At 40.6% G+C, this 19999-nt stretch overlaps 1 protein-coding gene across 1 annotated transcript in view; it reads left to right on the plus strand.

The window, feature by feature from the left end:
• PLCL1 (phospholipase C like 1 (inactive)) overlaps positions 1 to 19999 on the plus strand; it is a 180449-nt gene that overhangs the window by 124923 nt on the left and 35527 nt on the right. Inside the window, exons 2-3 of the mRNA XM_053947392.1 lie at positions 14714 to 17185; positions 19339 to 19542. Coding sequence (XP_053803367.1) covers positions 14714 to 17185; positions 19339 to 19542 — 2676 coding nt within the window. The remainder of the gene's footprint in view (positions 1 to 14713; positions 17186 to 19338; positions 19543 to 19999) is intronic.

Here is a 19999-nt window from a genome sequence, read left to right on the forward strand (position 1 = left end):
TATGGGCAGCACATAATTTTTGTGGTGAGGCTGTGCACATGGACTGCTTTGGAACCTGGTTTTGGGTTTGTGTGGGAGCAGCTCTGCACAAGGTCTGCTGAAACAAACATTTTTTTTCATGTCATCACTGTAAAAGTCTTTAAAAAGGAAATGGCAGAGGTAGTGGGACACTTCTGTGTATGCTTTCTGGTATTATGTGAGTAAGAGCTCTCAAATACAAGAAGGAAAAACAATTACTTTTAAGAAACCAGCATATGGTATTATCCAAACTGAGCCATTTATTATACCTTAATTATTGGGGAACTCATAGTGAAAGGGGTATGGTTTAGGTTAAGAGGCTTCAAGTCCATGTCTTCTCTCCGCACTAAGATTATCTTTATGGTCAGAAATGAAAAGGGTTGTTCTTCAGGTATGTAGTCTGTCTTTTTTTCTGGAAGATATTCCAAGCAGTCATGTTGAAAAAAACACTTGGGAATGATGTGTGGTGTCTTTTCTGCAAAGAAACTTTTTATTTTACCAAGACAACTGTTTGACTTATTTCTGCTGCATGCTGCTACATTCCTATGATTCACAAAACATGTAGGTTTGATACAGAGCTCGAGCAGTCTCTGAAAACAGAGGGGTGGTTTTGTGGCTCGGTATTACAACATGTCAGCAGCATTCACAGCATGTGTGCCTTCTGTTTCCTGCATGATTGTGGATGCCTCAGAGAGCAGCAAAGCTCTGAAATATCTCTTAAGTTTCACTGAATAAAGTAGATCTGTGTTTAAACGCTTCATTGACTCAGCAAGAGCCAGGGATGTATCATCAGATCTGTGCTTCATGCAAAACAAAGTAATGGAACTTGTGCTTAATGTGGATATCACTCTGGAGTCAGATCTGTAGCTTCAGTGGTTGTAAGTGCCTTGCACTCTGTCTACGATATATGGGACATCTGTACTTGAGCTTTTCAGAAACAGGATGCAAGGAAAACCTGCTCCTTAGGCAGTCTTGTGTATTTGCCTATTGGATTTCAGAATTCTATTTCAAGCCCTGTTTTTTCAGGTAGCAGAGAAAGAGAAAGCTCCAAGCTTCACATAAAGGTATCCAGAATGAGTGTGTCACCAAAAGTAAACTCTAAACTGTGGAAGGTAACAGCTCAGCTCAGTTTAATACTCAGTTTTAATACTCTAAAAGTGTTCTGCCCTTCAGTTCTTCACAGGTTTAGTTACATCACTTCTCCCGCTTCTGATAACCATGTTGACCCTGAAATCAAAAGATATATTCAGACCCCTTCAAAATTTGTCCTTTGTAATTTAGTATTGTGGGTGATTTCTGGATGGTGTAGTTTTCATAGTTTCATACCCTTTCCCAGTGTAAGTGCACCTGAGTTTATTCTGGGGCATGTTCTTACTGATCGGAGAAAACAGTTTTCTCTGAGAGTTTAGGAAGGAACCACAGATTGAGGTTGGGTTATGCCAACTTTACAACCAAAATCTCTGTCTTAATGTGGTGGTACACAGTGCAGTGCTTGTTGAATTACCACATTTCACTTGGAGCTCTGAAATCAGTGTTTGAGTTTTAAAATACCAGCAAATGGTTGCAGGGTGGAACATTCCTTTTACATGAGGGCAGGAATGCTATTTCACTTTGCTGAGCTACAAGAGTATGCTGTGATCAACAGTATAATTTAGCAATTACAGAGTGTCTGATCTGCCTCAATTTACCTAGTAGCTGAGGAACTCAATGACAGGTAATGTGTAATTTTTAATTGTCTATGGAAAATGAGTTAGAAATGTATTACTTCCCAAATACATAGTTAAAAATCATGTTTGCCACTTTGCTGCATACAAAGAGTTGATTATTTTTCTTGTAGTTACTAATGATCCCGGATGAAAACACCCTATGGGAAAAAAAGAAATGTATTTGGTTTATGTATAGCCATAAGGAGGAACATATTTTTAATAAGCTTCAATATTGATTTGAAGTGAGAAAACAGCAGAGACAAAACCCACTGAAATTAATAAGGTATGGAGTTTAGTGTCTATGATAGTTCTAAAAAGATCTAATTTTTGTTAATATGTATGTAAAATATCTGGTACTTTTACAGTGTTTTTGTACTTTTCTCCTGACTCCAAACATGCCTTAAAATAGTATATCCAGAAAATATGGTACAGTTAAGAATGGGACTTCCATAAATTTCATACATTGCTCCTGTGGGCTGGATTCTGCATTCATTAAATTGAGCTAAGTAAACAACAAGTGCCTTGTGTGAACTAAGGGAATTAATTCAGTGTGATTCAGATCAATGTGAGCATTAGGGCATTCATATTTTACTGCAGCCTCTGCCACTGAACTACAAGACAGAAGCATGTGTATACCATTTACCATATCCAAGGACATTGTCTAGACTGTTTTCTATCTTTTCTATATTTTTGCTTTAGGAAACATGATGATAGTGTTAGAAACTGCACTGCAAACAATGCAGCAATATTGTATGCAGCAAGTAGAGCTGTTCTGCAATTACATAAGGTAGTTCGGATGAAAGAGGCTCTGTGTTCTGTGTCTGAGAGAGGAAACTTAATTAAGACAGACAAATTCTCCTGGGTATAACAAAGCAATTCTCTGGTTACAGCCCTGATTAGACTGTAGTTCTTTTAAATGCATTACCAAAGTCTTCATTGTTATAATTAAACAAATATAAAATATGTTGTCCCTTCGTTGCATAAGGCTTTGCTTTTAGGGTTAAGATGAGAAATTTCATCAAGAGCTTTGAAATGGAAAGTTGACGAGCAAAGCAAGTGATTTCTATATTTTTCTATAATTTTTGAATTTTTGTCCTTTTTAGTCTTCCATTTAAAGACAGACACTTCCAAAAAAAAAAATCATATTATTTTCCTGAGGCAACCAGCTAGGAAAACCTAGTGTTATCTGTAAAAATGGAGCTCAGGCACTGGCCTCTCCCAGGAATGCTGGGTTTGGAGCAGTCCTGCCTGAGAATGGGTGTGCTCCCCTGTGTCCAGGGCACTTACTGCTGCTGGTTTCCACCAGGGTGCTTTCTTGCTTAACCTCTGGCCTCTTCTTTCCAAGAGTTAGCAAATCTTGCAGCTGAAAAGAGATGTTGCTTCAAGGTGAATAAAGGGGAAAGTATATGTGTTTGGGAGCATTCATTGCTCATACGTCCAACTAAAGGAGCTGATGAAAAATAACAAGAAAGAAGAAGGGAAGGAGTTGATATTTCAAGAAGAAACTGTCTTTTTCTCAACATTTGTCTTTTCACTGTACCTGTTTATGTAAAAATTTAGAATCTGTTTCCCTGGTGGGAGGAATTACCTTTAAAAGTCTCGAAAAGCTAGAGCACTGGGGTTTTATAAAGGACTTGAGGAGCTGCTCGATGAAGAAATGCACAGTCACACCTATTTTAATCTAAATACAATATTAACAAATGAACAGTGTGACCGTGGGGACTAGATGTGTGTAAGTGTTTGTAAGATTAAAGCTTAAAATGAGCAACAACAGAATCTCACAGTTGTTACAAAGCATTATCTATTTTAAAGGGCCCATTGAATGAACTGTGAGTTCTGAGCTGATTTTTGTCCATGCAAAAGTGGTTCCCAGTGCTCACTAATGTCACTCTTCTGCTACCACTTGTTCACACATGCAAAACTAACAGTGGCCAGTTTTGAAGTGTCTTTTAGTACCTTCTTGAATTGCTCTGAGCAGAGTGTTGGTGTTAATGACAACTGTGCAAGATAAGGGAAGCTTGTGCTTTAGCAGTGCCTGTGGCTCTCTGGCCTCGAGAAGGCAAATAACAAACTTGGAGCTCTTAAAACAAAAAGCTTCCCCAAACCCCTGGCCCAACTGCTCTTGCCCCCGCTGCTCGACACCCCTTTTTCTGCCATGTATCCCCCCAGGTGAGGGGATGGGTGAAGACCCTGGCAGAAGCTGCCTTTTCTCCGAAGGTGATTCGTGTGTCAGAAACATTTTTGCGTCTTGTGGAAACCACAAGACAAATCCAGAGCAGATAGTGTTTCCTTAGGGTCTTCCTGAGCTTATGAGCTGAACAAGAAGCCAGGAGGTTCCCACTCCTCTGGCTGCAAATCCAACGTTTTTCCTCTTGCTCAACATTTTCAAAATGTTGCAAGTCTACAAAACTATTGGAGATTTGAGGTGTTACTTTCTCCACATAAATGCTAAGTTATGTTGTAGTTGAAGTGTAGTTATACAGCAGTTAGAGTTCAATTTTTTTCTAAAACCCCTATAACCACTAATTCATAAAATGAAATATTAACTGGATGGAGGCAATTACACCAGGTTGGTGATGCACTTAAACTGTAAAAATTCATGTATAAAACCCGAGGGATTGTAATACTCAGTCATGCACATAGTTTAATTCTATATAAAAGATTTATGATTATTTAACAAGTATAAATATATGACCAGGATGAACTACATTATAATTGCATTCCTTTATTTGTTAAAAAAAAAAAAAAAAAACAAAACCAAATGAGCAACTGGGTTTTTATCTCACTAAGATATGGGTTCTGGGAAATAGGAGAGTTTTGCCCTTGAAGGTAGATAATTTTGAAGGAATACCATAAAAAATTGTAGCACATCTCCATAGCAAATAAATTATTCTTTAAATAAATTGGATGTTTATGATGCAGCAGTTTGCAGCTTATCAAGGTGCTTGTAGCCTGCCTAATTTACTGCTTATTTTGATGAGTAATGAAAACATTCTGTGTCTGCATTGGTAAAAATTTGGAATTTGCCTACTTATGAGAGTCACATAATAAGATTTAATGAGGCTACCACAGCTGTTTCTTGAATCCTTCTTTCTTTTCTATTAATGGAGAAATCTGTGTTTTGCTTGTAAGGGAGATGCTTAATTTGTCATACCGTTGCTAAGTGCACCACTGAAATAATTGTTTCACTTGTATGTGGTTTTCAGCCCTGCCAACTCCTTTAGCAGTGTAGGAGCACATTGCATGGCTTGAAACTGCTGATACCAGCAGGCACGATTTATGTGTAAACCTTGCTTTTTCAGCACAAGGGTGCTGAAGGGCCATGACTGGTATGCACCGTGCCCATAATTGCAAAGCTAAAAACCGTAGATGGGAGTAAGATAAAAATAAAAGTAAAAAAAAAAAAGAAAAAAAAACTTGAGGAATTTTTGAGCCTGTGTTTAAGAACAGTCACATTTCGGTGCCCATATTGTAGAGGAGCAATCAGAAAGCTTTGCCTAATATTTGCTTTGTGATGGAGCTTGTTGACGAGGTGTCAGCACGAGGGTTAATAAATCACAAACGGGACAGGGCCATGTGTGCAGGGAGGTGGATGGCACCTCCACCCTCAAGGGCGCTCTCCTCAGCTGATACACAGTTTCCTCTCAGGAGCTGATGTTGTTGGGTATGCTGAAAGTTGCTTTTCTCTCTCAAAGAAAACAAGGGCCTTTAGATAGCACGAGGCACAATTTCGCCCCCAAGTGCATTATAGGTCAGGTAAAACACTTCCCTGTCTTGCCCATATATTTCATATTCGGCTTTATGTATTTTATCTCAACCTATTTAATAATTCAATTATGACTGACAATTCGAATTTTCTAAAAAAAAAAAAACAAACATTAAACCAGTTTCATTACCTAATTTTATTGATTTTTGTAACTTAATTGCTGATTTTAGGTATAGGGGCTGATCTGAAAAGGCGTAAATGTGAGTAATGAAGAAATAATTTAAGTTGATTAAAAAGGGTTTAAAATAATGTGATTAGCCTATTGAGATTTGTGTGGCTTATTGGATTACACATTTTATTCCTGGAGGACTGCTGTAAGATTCAGAATGAAATTAAATTGGTCACCCTATTTTGGGCCCCCAGTGCTTGGTAATCTCCAATGCCATGATACCAGACCAGAAGGCACAGTCCCATTCAACCATTTTCTCTTGGAAAAACACGGGATTTAATTTTTGAGTTAATACCTAAATAATCAGGCCAAAAAATAGCACTGAATTCTGGTCTGCTCTCCATTAAATAGAGTTTAAATAAAATCATATTTGATCTATGGGACATCCTTTTGAAAGGAATCAGGTGCTGATGAAAAAGTGATGAAGACTCTCCAGCCATCCTTGGGAGATTGTGACCATTGTCAGTTTTGCTTTTCTTGTTTAGAGTCTTGGCTTGATTTTGAATGTGTCAATTTCCAGGATTTAAAAGAATGTATCACTTGATAGTACTGATCTTCACATAATCTTTATATAATCATCTTCATAATCAATGATTCTTGTGGATCCCTTCCAGCTCAGTATGTTCTGTGACCTAAAATCTGTGACAACATTACTCCACATTTTGAGTTTCTAGGGGATCCATAAGGAAATGTAATTTGAAGGACTTCTTAAAGTACATCAATTCAGGGTTTAATTAAACTACTCAATTGATAGCATTACATTCTGAATAGAAGTGCCCAGATATCCCTTAATTAAGGTATCGGGTATCTGTTTTTTACTTATATTCATACACACTTTTATTAATACTAATATAATAATTGTCAATACATACAATATGTGTATTAAACTAAAAGTATCTGTAATCCCTTACTTGAATGTGTTTTCCAAAATCTTCCTGATTCTTGTTGCACTTTCCAGTTTTAAAAATAATTTTAAACTGAGAGCATCACATGGTGGACAAATACAACAATATTAGAACTTTTCTATCATGAGTAGATACTATATTTATACAACCAAGTATACTGTTTTATGTGTGATCTTTCTGTTCTAGTCTATGCTGATCATCCATGATGACAAAGTTGACTTTTTTTACCCAAAATTATTCTCCTGCATCAGAGTCCTGTAAATAAGGACTGCCTCTTCTGTTTTTAGAATTATGACCTTGTATTTTGCTCCTTATTGGAAGATACTTATTTTTTTATGTATTGTCTGTCAAGCAGTCTTTTAAATGCTGACTCACATTCTGTTATTCATCACTGTTGAAACTTGGCTTTGTATCATCTTCAGACTGCATGTGTATTGATTTTATGCTTTTTTCCAGGTCACTCTAAAAATGTAAAATAGCTCTGGGCTGAAGAATGGGTCCCTGCAGGATCCCATTTGAAGCATTTCTTCATGATAAGTGTTTCACGTTTACAGTTGCATTTGAAAGTTACCATTTATCTTGTATTTGATCAATTTAATGTCTTTTGAGTTTATTTTTATTGCTGTATGTTCTTAATCAGCATGTCATTCTCTACCAAGTCAAATACATTGCAGAAACCATAATACATTAGAGTCTATTACAATGACTTCATGTGTATCAACCAAACCTTTAATATCATAAAAGCACAGCTATCAGGTTAGTCTGACAAGCTCTGTTTTCCATAATGTTGGAAATAGGTAATGCTAATCATATTTTTATTCTTAATCAAATCTTTTTTTCAGCTTTTCCATTATTTTGACAGTGAAAATTACCCACTCATAGATGCAGTGCCAGTCAAGTATTTAGAGGTGTAATGAAAGGGAGTACCACTTGGGCATGTTTTTCCTTAGCCAGGTCTTTCTAAACTTACTTGGCTTTTCCTTCTGAGTTGCTACTGACATTCTCTTATTCTCTTAATTTTTGTCTCAGATGCCTTCAAAGGAGGTTCTGTTACAGAATGAGGATTTGTACAATGGAGTTCTCCTGGGAATGCTGCAGCTAAGATCCCCTTTCTCCAGACCTTGCTGCTACTACTTCTGCCTGAAGACAGAAAGTGTCTTTGTTTTTCTCAGCTTTCTGTTCCCTGCAGGATGATGAGTTCAATCCATGTCCAAGGTTCCCTTGCAGACTAAGGATTAGGGCCTGTGAGCAACCCAAGCACTTGAAAATAACTGAATATTTGGGGGTAGTAGTGGTTGGAGACATTATATCCAATGAGCTGAGTCAGTCCCTTACGAACATAAGCCTCCTTCCAGTTGGAAGTAGATCCAGCACTTAGGGTGTCCTTAGTGAAGGGTCTTTTTCTTCAGGGAGAATGGACAGTATCCATGAAAAATCTTCATCAGGTGATGTCTTCTGTAGGCTTATGTGGAGACATTGTGTGTATGTATTGAAGTGTCATACAGGAATCTGTATCTCACTGTAGACGTTGCTTAATGCATAAAGGGATAGCTACTTGCACTCCTGGAAACCAGTTGGATGAAACCTCAACAACAATGGCAGAAAGCCCTGGAAAGTGGTAGCCTCATTACAGACTCTCATGTTCTTGTGCTCTTGGAAGTTTTTCAACCTTGGCTTTGTGGCCCTACCTATAAAAAGGAAGGGAAAATAGTAACTTCAGCATGGTATCATGCCAGAAAAGAAACCCTTCTTGCATTGTGTGCTTTACATTTCCAAAAAGCATTTCCAGATGGAGTGCTGCTGTTTTTTTTCTTTTGCTCTAATTTGTCATTTAAACAGCAAAAGTAAATCTTCTTCAAGGTAAAATTGAATAAATTTGGTAGTGCTAGTCATTTAAAAAAGAAAAGGAAAAAACAAGTACACAACAAAGCATTTCTTAAACAGCAAATCATTTTGGTTCAGGTGTTTTTCTTGAAGATCTGCTTCAGGCATTTTTTTGTATCTCCTTCTTGTCTTACACAACAGTACTTGAAGGTGTTTTTTAGTAATGGAGCAAAAGAGGAAATCAGACAAGCCATTATAGTCTTGTCTCCTCTTGAGCTTCTGCAGTGGACACTATTGTCTTCACTCAGTTTTCCTGCCAGTACCTATTTTGCAGGGTGACTTTTTTCATGAGAAGCTGACCATAGTTATTATTATAGGTCTTGGTGAGAGCCCAGTGCCCATACCCAATGTCCTGGTAATCCTGGGGAGCTGAGGACAGCGTGCTGTAAATACAGATATTACTCACTATTCCCCAGGACACTTTTCTTTCCTGTCTGAGCTCCCTTAGTCCTTGCTCTCTGTGAATTATGATAGTACTGAGGCTTCTTTGTGGAGCTTGTGCTTAAGTTGCTGGTTAGTGACAACTCGCTAGCTTTGCAGACATGTCAGTGGGACTGTTATGGTATTTGGAGAATTGTTGGACAGTGTGTTCTGAAGCTGTTTCTCATGTATGTGTCCACGTTGTATTTTTGGTCAGCCTTAAGTTTTCTGTTTGTTCCATTATGTGTGTAGCTCAGCTTTTAACAGCATGTGTGTTAAATTTTGGATCTGGTCTTTCTTCCCCATGTGCACAAATCCCTGAATTAGTAGGAATTTTGCCTTGAAGAGGCTACCAAGGTTGATCTCACAGCGGTAACATCTGCTCTTGCCATCCTCTGAACTGTGTGTTAGCCCAAGTGTGACTGGCAGCATCCCCATAGCTGCCCGCGCCAAGGATAAGGTGATTTGGCTGTTCAGACCCTGTGCAAAGGTAGCTGCTTTATGCCATGAGTTGTCAGCCTGGATGAATTTTGAGTAGTCAACCTTTTATTTGTTGACATGTGAATGGTTACAGTGGGTGTGTACTTGGTACTTAGATCCTACAGGCCTTGCCGAGATGGAGGGAGTTTAGCTCCTTCATTTGGTGTGATAGCAGGGGCTGTGAGAACAGTTGATAAAATCTGCAGAATGGGCAGTCCAAGGATACTCTCTGAGGATGGTCAGAACATGGCTGAGATTTACAGAAGAAAGCTTTGTGTGCTAATGATGAATACTGGCTTCCAGTGATCATTGCTACCTGTTCTAATCATGCTGGTACTGTGGGTTCAAGCTTTGATCTACGTCTGATCAAATGGACTGAGCCTCACAGGTGTATGAGATCCAGTTGCAGCCCTGGCCCAGGCTTTGACTTTTTGGTTTTTTGGATGGTTTATATAAATCTTTCCTGCTCTGGCTTACTTCGTTATAGAAAAATTACTCTGTCATTTGTCAACCTGCTACACAGTGCTTTGAGTTCCATTAGTGACTCACTGATCTATTTACTTTCTGTTTAAAGGTACATTTTCCACCACAAGTAAAGCCACAAGTACAGTAACACCTTAAGATTTTCAGGGACTGAGATTCTGTCTTTGTATAACTGAAATATCTGAAAGTATCCCCCTCAAGATTGTCCTGTAGAGTTAGTTTCTTCTGAGAAAAACAGAAAATCAGGTAATCAGTTGGCCAGTTAACTGGATCATCTGGAGTTTCCAGAGCAGATAGCTTTTAGGACTGGTTATTACAGTCTATTTGTGAGGACAGACTAAGCTGTCTATTACTGATTTCTTAGTGCTAGGTTCAGGAGAAATGTCAAGATTAGAATCAAACTGGTGAAAATATGAATTGTTTTTTGGGGAAATAGCTCTTAATCGCATTTAAAGAGTTTATCTCTTAGGATTATTACTGAATTTCACATCCTTTCACAGGAGCCCTGCAGGTCTTTAAGGGGTTTTGCTGTCTTTGGGTAGGTGATGGTTTTTGCCTTTCTTATCCTGGAAGACTGTCAATGCTTTAGAGAGCCTTCAGGTTGCTTAATTTCAGACAAATAATAATTCATGAGCTTGACCTTTGTGTGCAGGTTTGCTATCTAGTTCTTATTACTGCCCTGGTTCCTAACATTAGATGGACAATTTATGTCCTATAGTTTTGACAAAGAGGGTGGGATGAGGTGGAGAGCATGTTTACTCTTTTTTTTTTTTTTTTTTTTTTAACCCTACTTGTTTATTTCTGTTAGCTCTTTGATTTAAACAGCAGAAGTTTGAGCAGTCAAAGGTCAGGGTGAATGGGGTGGAGTTTTCCCACAACTGCTGATGGCTTAGTGATCCTACTGTTTATGTATCCAGTCCCTCTGATGAGGACAATGTGTTACCCAGGAGAGCTTCTCCTATTTTGGGAGTGTGCTTAGACCGGTGCTCTGAATCCTTCCTTTAGAAACATTTAGAAAATGTTAGGATGTCAGGCCAGCACACAGATACATCTCCTTGGTCCTTAATGATTTCAGAGCAGCAGTGCATATGCTGAAATCTAAGTACATTTTGATGTGGTCTTGAGGTATTTTATATAATTGATACTATGCAGGCTCAGGGGCAGGAGGGAGATGGAGTCATCCTGTTAGATCACCTCATAGTGGATAACCAAAGAACTGAAGGAAACCCTAGTTTTGAGTCACTTTGAAAAGTGTCTTGCCTTGGAAACACAAGGTTTCCCGTGTAAGTGGGGATTTCCTTTCTGTGCTTGCACATCGCATCCAAACTGATTGTGTTCGTTTCCACCAAGAGTGCTTTGTAAAGAGCCTCGTTGTCCCTGGTAGGAAAGATCTTAGAGTGGAAATCTACAAGTTAGGTCCTCATTTTCTTTTTCATCTTTCACTGCCACAATAAATTCAGTTCCATCAGTACAAGTGACTGAAGGTAAAGGGCAGTCCTAGGCCAGTTACTGTCCTGTTACAGAGGCAAGATCAATTTTGATGACCTTAGCATCTTGGAGAAAGATAGACTTCCCAGTTCCAAGATTCAGGGCTACATCTACTTGTGCTTTCTGATTGCTTTGGTTAATGAAGAGGAACAAGCGCTCTTGCATGGGTGAACACTGAGGAGAGGTTTTTTGATAACTTGCAGTGGGAATGTTCTTGGTAGGTAGCACAAGAGAGCAGGTTTCCTATGTATCTATGTAAGATGTATCCACCTAGCTTTTAGTTTGCTAGGTGATTGTACTTGTTCCTGTTCTTAGTATCCAGTAAAATGGAGCAGCAGTTTAGCCACTGGAGACACTGCAGCACAGTGTTCTTGGCTGGATGTCTTGTTTTAGAAGATCAATCTGTTGAAATTGGATTAAGGTAGAGAAAGCAATAGCTACACTAAAATTAGAACACAAAGTCTGGAGTCTCAGTTGAACAAACATAACATCAGTGGGGAGGCACAGGGTATAGAAATTGTCCTCTCCAGGCATTGATGAGAGTGGGGCTCAGTGGTGGGAGAACACTTCCTGAAGAAAACACTCCTCTGCTCCTCAGGGTGGTCGCTGGGGATCTGGAGGTGTGTGGCCTCGCTAAACCATAGTGTCAGGATCCAGAGTTGCTTGTTCAGGCATTAGGAGTGTGGTAATGCAAAGGCAAGTGCCTGGGCTGTCAGTCTCAGAAAACAGCATTGGAACTTAGAAAAACACCTTCTGACTTTCTGCAAGACTGAAATAATTAACTTTGTGATAATTATGAATGAAAACATTCACATTATATCTAAAGTAACAGCTATCACTTTGAAAGACTGGGTATGCTCCTAGTCTGGAGAGACCAAGAGGGGAATAGCCGATGCAGTAGTAAGCTCAGTTAGCAATGGCAGTTTTGTGGAGTTTGTGTGTATTATACATATGGAGGACATTATTAGTATCAGTTAAAATAATCCCATCAGTGTCAATAATAATTAAATCTTGTTAATTGTAGGCAATTAGTCAGTGGGTTAGGCTTGAATTCTGTTCAAATGATTAAAAGATATGGGGAAGTCCTACTCTGACATGAAGTGCTGTTGTACAATTCTGATGTTCTTTAGATACCACTAAGTACGAAACCAGAAATATCAGTCAAAAATAAAAGCAGGTAAAGACAACACAGGGGATAATCTAATCCCCACCAAAATCCCTGATGGGGTTAAGATAGAGTGTTAAAAGGAAACTTTTGTTGTTTGTCCATAAGGTCAATTAGGAGACTTTTTTCCCCCACCTGAATATCTAAAAAATGGCTGATTAATTCCCTGTCTTGCTTTGATCAAAAGACACGGATATCTTGGAACTAAAAATAAATGCCTTTTATTTTTTGCAGAAAATAAAGTATTTACATAACATTCGTGCCTCCCTAGTTAAGACAAAATGTCAGACCTGTAGATAAATCAGACGGGCTGCTCTGATGAGATTTCCAGGTCTGGCCCTGAGGAACCTCTGTCAAGGAACGATTCACTGCAGATTCCAAGGCCGTTAATACATCTAACTATATGAGGAAAATAATCCTAATTAATCATCAATCTTAAATCTAAATACTGCTCCTGTAAACATAGGGAAATAAAAAAGAAGAGGCTCTTGTGAAACCCATGGAGTAATCTGCTACATCTGTTTGTATTCATTAGCATCTACTGCCTGAAGATGTTCATAACCAACACTGTGTATTAAAACACAGTATGTTAATGCAGGAACAGAATATTTTAGCATAAAACTGTAATTTAAAAAGTAGCTGACCTGAGGCACTTGCTTCATTGACTTTCTTCCTGTTTCTTTGAGACCCATTCTCATAAGTACTAAATAAATGGCAAGAGTAATTATTCTTGTCAGTAGAAGTCTCTGTACTACTTTAATGAGAAATCTTTGTCATAAGATGTTTAGAGGTCTTAATTTTATTCCCAGTAGATCCCATGCCTTTAAATTCAGTAGTTAGAGGCCTGGGGGTTTGGAAATATTTTGGATGTTATTGAATGAAGTGAGTGAATGACAACAGCAGTTTTGTAGAAACATTCATACTGACTAATCTGCTGAAAGTGTCTATACAGACTTGCAAACGAAGAATAGAGAGATTCTTCTGAGCACCAAAACGGATGCTCTGTGGCTTGGGGAGCTGCACAAGGTCCTGCTCAGATGGTGTGGAGCATCAAAGGACAGAGATGGGTGGAAAGGGGGCCCTGCTAGAGCAGGGCTTATTCATAGGGTTTGCAGAGGAGTATTGCCTGAGCAGGTTGAATGACACAGCAGGTAAGCTGCAGCTGAGAGGAACCAGCTGCTGGGGTCGGGAAGGGAAGTCCAGGCTGCAGAGGGTTTGGGAGTCAGGGGTTTTGGCGTCTCAAAGCAGATCCCCAGGGGCTGCTGGGAAGCTGGTCCCTGGTGCAGTCTGATGTCTGGGCCTGAGGCAGCAGGGTGGAGGGCTGAGTGCCTAGTCCCAGCATCAACATTTCCTTGCCTTGGGGCTCCTTTTCCATTTAAAATCAAGGCAGCTGAGGTCCCTTCAACAACAGAAGGCAGAGAACTAAGGAAGTATTGCTAGTGGCTAGGGAAATAGGAGGGAAAGCAATTTTAACAAGTCTTCCACAATTAATTGCAATCTTAATTGATGTTTTAAAAATATTTTTGGTAGCTGTTGTATAGTTTACATACTAATGGGGTAGATGGAAATCATGCAGAGAAAAGAATGATTTATACGTTGTAATTGTTGTGAGATGTTTTGAACTGATAATATGCAGGGAAAGGTTCAAGTTTAGTTGCTGCACTAACAGACAGCTTTGTAGTCAGGGTTTACAAGAAGTAGTTGATACTGAAAAGACAATCATGTGTCTGGCTGTGTATTTTCTCAAGAGGAGTTAGAATATATATCCTAAAGAGAAAGGTTTTGGATTTCTTGTCTGGCCATTTTCCTGCAGTGCTTTGTAGTTGTTGTACACAGAAATAAATGACCAGAATAACTACTTTTCCAAACAACTGGGGAGACAAGAGTGTGATATACCTGTGTTGAAACTGGACATAATGTATACAACTGGATACTGCCTCCTCACAGCTGTTGCAAGTTGCTGAGATCCGGAAGACAGTTTAATAGCTGCAAATGTCACTCATGAAAACTTGCTATCTCTAATGCCGCAGTCAATCAAGTCACTTTATAGCTCAGTATATTTTATAGCTCAGTAGGGAACTGAATCACGGGAAGGAATAAGATGTTGTGTTTTGAGGTTCAGAAGAACATTAATTATCTTTACATAAATGTACTTTTTCTATTATTTATGCACTTGTGGAATGGCCAAAGAAAACCTGCTCATTTTTTTCTAATGTAATTATTCCACAGGATCCTTCAAACCAAAAATGTGGAAGAAAGAAAACAGTATCCTTCAGCAGCATGCCATCAGAGAAGAAAATAAGCAGTGCCAGCGACTGTATCAGCTTTATGCAGGCTGGGTGTGAATTGAAGAAAGTTCGTCCAAATTCCCGGATTTATAACCGGTTTTTTACTCTGGATCCTGACCTGCAGGCTCTTCGCTGGGAGCCTTCCAAAAAGGATCTGGACAAAGCCAAGCTTGATATTTCTGCTATAAAAGAAATCAGACTAGGGAAGAACACAGAGACATTCAGGAATAATGGGCTTGCAGATCAGATTTCTGAGGACTGTGCACTGTCAATAATTCATGGTGAGAACTATGAGTCTCTTGACTTGGTTGCCAATTCAGCTGATGTGGCCAATATTTGGGTATCAGGATTAAGGTACTTAGTTTCTCGTAGCAAACAACCCCTGGACTTGATGGAAAGCAGCCATAATACCCCACGGTTTGCCTGGTTAAAAGCTGTGTTCGAAGCAGCAGACGTCGATGGCAATGGCATAATGTTAGAAGATACAGCTGTGGAGCTAATAAAGAAGCTTAACCCCACCTTAAAGGAATCGAAGATTAGATTAAAATTTAAGGAAATTCAGAAGAGCAAAGAGAAACTGACAACACGAGTAACAAAAGAAGAGTTTTGTGAAGCGTTCAGTGAACTTTGCACAAGACCTGAAGTGTATTTCTTACTTGTGCAGATATCCAAAAACAAAGAGTACCTGGATGCCAATGACCTCATGCTGTTTTTAGAGGCTGAGCAAGGAGTGGCCCACATAACAGAAGAAATGTGTCTAGATATTATACGCAGGTATGAGCTTTCTGAAGAAGGGCGGTTGAAAGGTTTTCTTGCAATTGATGGATTTACTCAATACTTATTGTCCTCAGAATGTGATATTTTTGACCCAGAGCACAAAAAAATTGTCCAAGACATGACACAGCCTTTGTCACATTACTACATCAATGCATCCCACAATACATATCTAATAGAAGACCAGCTCAGAGGGCCGGCTGATATCAATGGTTATGTCAGAGCTTTAAAGATGAGCTGCCGGAGTATTGAACTGGACGTCTGTGACGGCCCAGATAATGAACCCATTATTTGTAACCGCAACAACATGACATCGCCACTTGCCTTTCGAAATGTCATCGAAGTAATAAACAAATTGGCCTTCTTTGCCTCAGAATACCCTCTTATTCTATGCTTGGGGAACCACTGCTCTGTACAGCAGCAGAAGGTGGTGGTGCAACACATGAAAAGAATCTTTGGAAACAAACTGTACACAGAGACACCTTTATCCTCAGAAGCCTACCTCCCATCACCCGAGAAACTGAAAATGAAGATCATTGTGAAGGGGAAGAAACTGCCCTGCGACCAGGATGTATTAGAAGGAGAGGTCACAGATGAAGATGAAGAGGCTGAAATATCCCGAAGACTGTCAGAGGACTTCTCGAGGGAACCAAAGCTGATCTGGCTGTGCAAGGAGTTATCTGACTTGGTGTCCCTATGCAAATCTATCCAGTACAAAGACTTTGAGACATCCATGAAATCGCAAAATTACTGGGAAATGTGCTCCTTCAGTGAGGCAGAAGCCAGTCGGATTGCAAATGAATACCCTGAAGATTTTGTTAACTACAACAAAAAGTTTCTGTCCAGGGTGTACCCCAGTGCTATGAGGATAGACTCCAGTAACTTAAATCCTCAAGATTTTTGGAACTGTGGTTGCCAGATAGTGGCAATGAACTATCAGACCCCAGGGCCCATGATGGACCTACACACTGGTTGGTTTCTACAGAACGGGGGATGCGGGTATGTTCTCAGGCCTTCAGTGATGCGTGACGAAGTGTCTTACTTCAGCGCAAATACCAAGGGTATTGTTCCTGGGGTCTCCCCACAGGTCCTACATGTCAAAATTATCAGTGGTCAGAATTTTCCAAAGCCCAAGGGTGCGTGTGCAAAAGGGGATGTCATAGACCCATATGTCTGCATAGAAATACATGGGATTCCTGCAGACTGCACCGAACAAAGAACTAAAACTGTGCAGCAGAACAGTGACAACCCTATTTTTGATGAAAGCTTTGAGTTCCAGATCAATCTACCGGAGCTGGCCATGATCCGCTTTGTTGTTTTGGATGATGACTACATTGGGGATGAGTTCATAGGACAGTACACCATCCCATTGGAGTGCTTACAGCCCGGATACAGGCACATCCCACTGCGCTCTTTTGTTGGTGATATCATGGAGCACGTTACCCTCTTTGTTCACATTGCAATAACCAACCGAAGTGGAGGTGGGAAGGCACAGAAGCGTAGCCTCTCAGTGAGGATAGGGAAGAAAGCAAGGGAGTACACCATGCTGAGGAACACTGGTCTCAAGACTATCGATGACATCTTTAAGCTGGCAGTGCATCCCTTGCGAGAGGCCACTGACATGAGAGAAAATATGCAGGTATGAGACTTCCATTGTATGTGTTAGTGTGTCCTGAATGTGGAAGTGAAAGTCCTGGTGTGAGCTGCTGCTAGGGGAGGCTGGTGGAAGCTGGTGAAACTTCACACCCGCAGCTGTTGTCAACTTTTAAATGGACATTGGCAGGCTGATAGTTACAGGTGCTAACTAACAAGCAAATGTGGGATTAGGCAGAAATGTTTTAAAAATCAGTGTGCCCTCTCCAAACATGTTTTACTGGTTGATTTTTCTTTTCCTAAGAAAGCAGAATTGAGGGTACATTTGTGTTCCCTGCCTCTGGTCCCAAATACTGTATTTCCTCGCTGGTTCTAAAAAACATCAACAAGCTTTTGTTTTGGTAATTGAGTGGGAGTTATGCTCTTAATTTTCTTTGGTGAAATATAAGAAGCAGTCAGTGAATGTGTCATTAAGGTCTTATGTACACCAAAGGAACCCACTATGCAAAGAGCAGCATGTTTTCCTGAGTGTGTGTTGCCACTGTTTGCCCCAGGGCTGCAGATGTTCAACACAGGCAGTGAATGCCACTTGGATTGCAGTTTCCTCCCTGCTGAATAACTGTTTTGTCTTGGCTGATTGAGGGCTGGCACGGACACCAGTGCCATGTCTTGGCTCAGAGGGTCCCCTGGCACTCTGTCCATGCTGCTGCATGCAGCAGAGCCTGCTGTGGCCAGCAGCATCAGGGCCCAGGTGCACAGCACTGTCACAAGTGCTTGGGTTAGACCTTGGTGGTTGGCAGGATGTAAAGTGGCAGCAAAGCCAAACAAAAATGTCCCCAGTGCTCTCTTCTGTGGTGGGAGCGACTGGGGGTTGATTAAAGGACAACTCAATTCTGAGCTTCAAGCACTGCCTAGAAACAAAACTGAGTTGCATTAAACAATGACTTTTTCATAATAAATGGCTGGAATCAGCTGTAGCTATCTCCTTGGTAAAGATACAGAAACAGTTCTTTTTTTTTCTCTTGAAAACATGTAGCACTTTATTGACCCCACTCTTCTGGATGGAGTCTAATTCAAATGAAACGTTGACAGCTGGAAAAGTTTACAAAATGACATAAGCTTTAAATCACTCTCAAAGGAATTGTCTCAGCATATTTTTAAGAATGGGAAACTCTTCCCAGCCTTTCCTTTCCTTCAGGCCTTGAAAGTAACTAGTTTGAACTGCTGACTCCATCTTCTGTCTAGGTCAGGCACTATACATGAACTATATAAATGAAAATTCTCTGAATTTGACTCAGAAACAGTATTAATGTGCCTTCCAAGCAAAAGTTCAGTAAAAGATCATGTTCTGGGGAATTCTGTGTGAAGACAGAGTTTTTGGATTTAACTGCATGCTGTCATATTTAATTAATGAGAAAAACTTAGCCAGGCATTGTCTCATTATTGGGTTTTTTTCAGCAAGTTGTGGGAGGAACATTTGCAAGGTATGGGTTGTTACAGTATCTTACTTGGGTTTTGTGCATTTTGGTCACTCCTTGTACAACTCAAGAAGCTGAATGGTGGGTGCATGTCAGCTGTATATCCTCTGACCTGATAAATAAATTCTGGCATGTCAGTTTAATTTGAACCTGTATATCCGGTATTGATTTTCTTACATGTGACCTATGAAGGGGAAAGAGTGTGTGTGTTTCTTTATGATGTGATAATGTAAGGCTGAACAAAAAGTGAGTTTTTCCTGCTTGCCTTTCCCATGGGAAATACAAGGTCTGTCAAACTTGTTCTTGCTGGAGGATGATAATGATGGGAGAACAAAGTGATTACAGCATCAAAAGCGATTGGAGTCTAAGCAGTTGGGAAGAGAAATAGCATTTTAGGCTGATGGTTTAATATGCTGGAGACCAGAACGTGTCCCTGTTAGGGCTGGATTTGCAATGCAAAGTAGCTGAAGAGCTGGCAATTGGGATGCCTGAGCCTGGAAGAAAGCTGGAGCTGGCTTCAGGACAGAGAATGGGGCTGGCAGGGAATTCCTGTGTGAGATGGAATCCTGTGGTCCATGGAGGGCCTGGGGATGGTAAACAGTGGGATAGCACTGCCTCCCATCAGAGGGAGAAGAAGAAAGGCCTGTCAAGGTAATGGCAGGCAGGGGGGGCTGCATGGTGAGTGGCCACACGTGCTGAAGTGTTTGTGTCCCTTGCCCAGAACGCCATGGTGTCGGTGAAGGAGCTGTGTGGGCTGCCGCCCATCGCCAGCCTCAAGCAGTGCATCCTGACCCTGTCCTCGCGCCTCGTGAGCAGCGACAACGCGCCCTCGGTGGCCCTCTGCATGAAGGACACCTTTCCTTACCTGGAGCCTCTGGGGACCGTGCCCGATGTGCAGAAAAAGGTCCTGGCAGCGTATGACCTGGTAAGCACTTCAGCACTGCTACCTCCGCCTTTCCCCGCTGCTGTGAATGGGGCAGGCTGTGCCCGCTGGCTTTCACACGCCCAAATGTTCCAGTTAAATAAACAAGGCTCTTCAAATGACTCCGGCTCTGCAAGTTGGCCTTCAATCACCACAGTGCCACACTGGGCTTTTTGTTATTGTTTCCTCTTTTAAACACGGTTGTGGCTAGCACAGGTTGGCATTTGAAGAGGACTTTGTTTACAAAACTAGTGGCAATTCAGCCTGTACTGGCACTGGTAGCCCTTGTCCTTGGGAAGCAGCAAGATTTGTGTGCTGCCCTTCGCTGGCCTCCCCGCAGCAGAGCACAAGGCCAGTAGATAGGGAGCTGCAGCATGGGAGTTCCCAGGCAAAGCTGAGCCCTCCCTTTCCCTACACTTCGCAGCAGCACTGTTAAGTACTGCCCCTGTCCCTGTCAGAT

Source organism: Vidua chalybeata, chromosome 7, assembly GCF_026979565.1.
Source record: "Vidua chalybeata isolate OUT-0048 chromosome 7, bVidCha1 merged haplotype, whole genome shotgun sequence".
In the NCBI taxonomy this organism is placed as follows: Eukaryota; Metazoa; Chordata; class Aves; order Passeriformes; family Viduidae; genus Vidua; species Vidua chalybeata.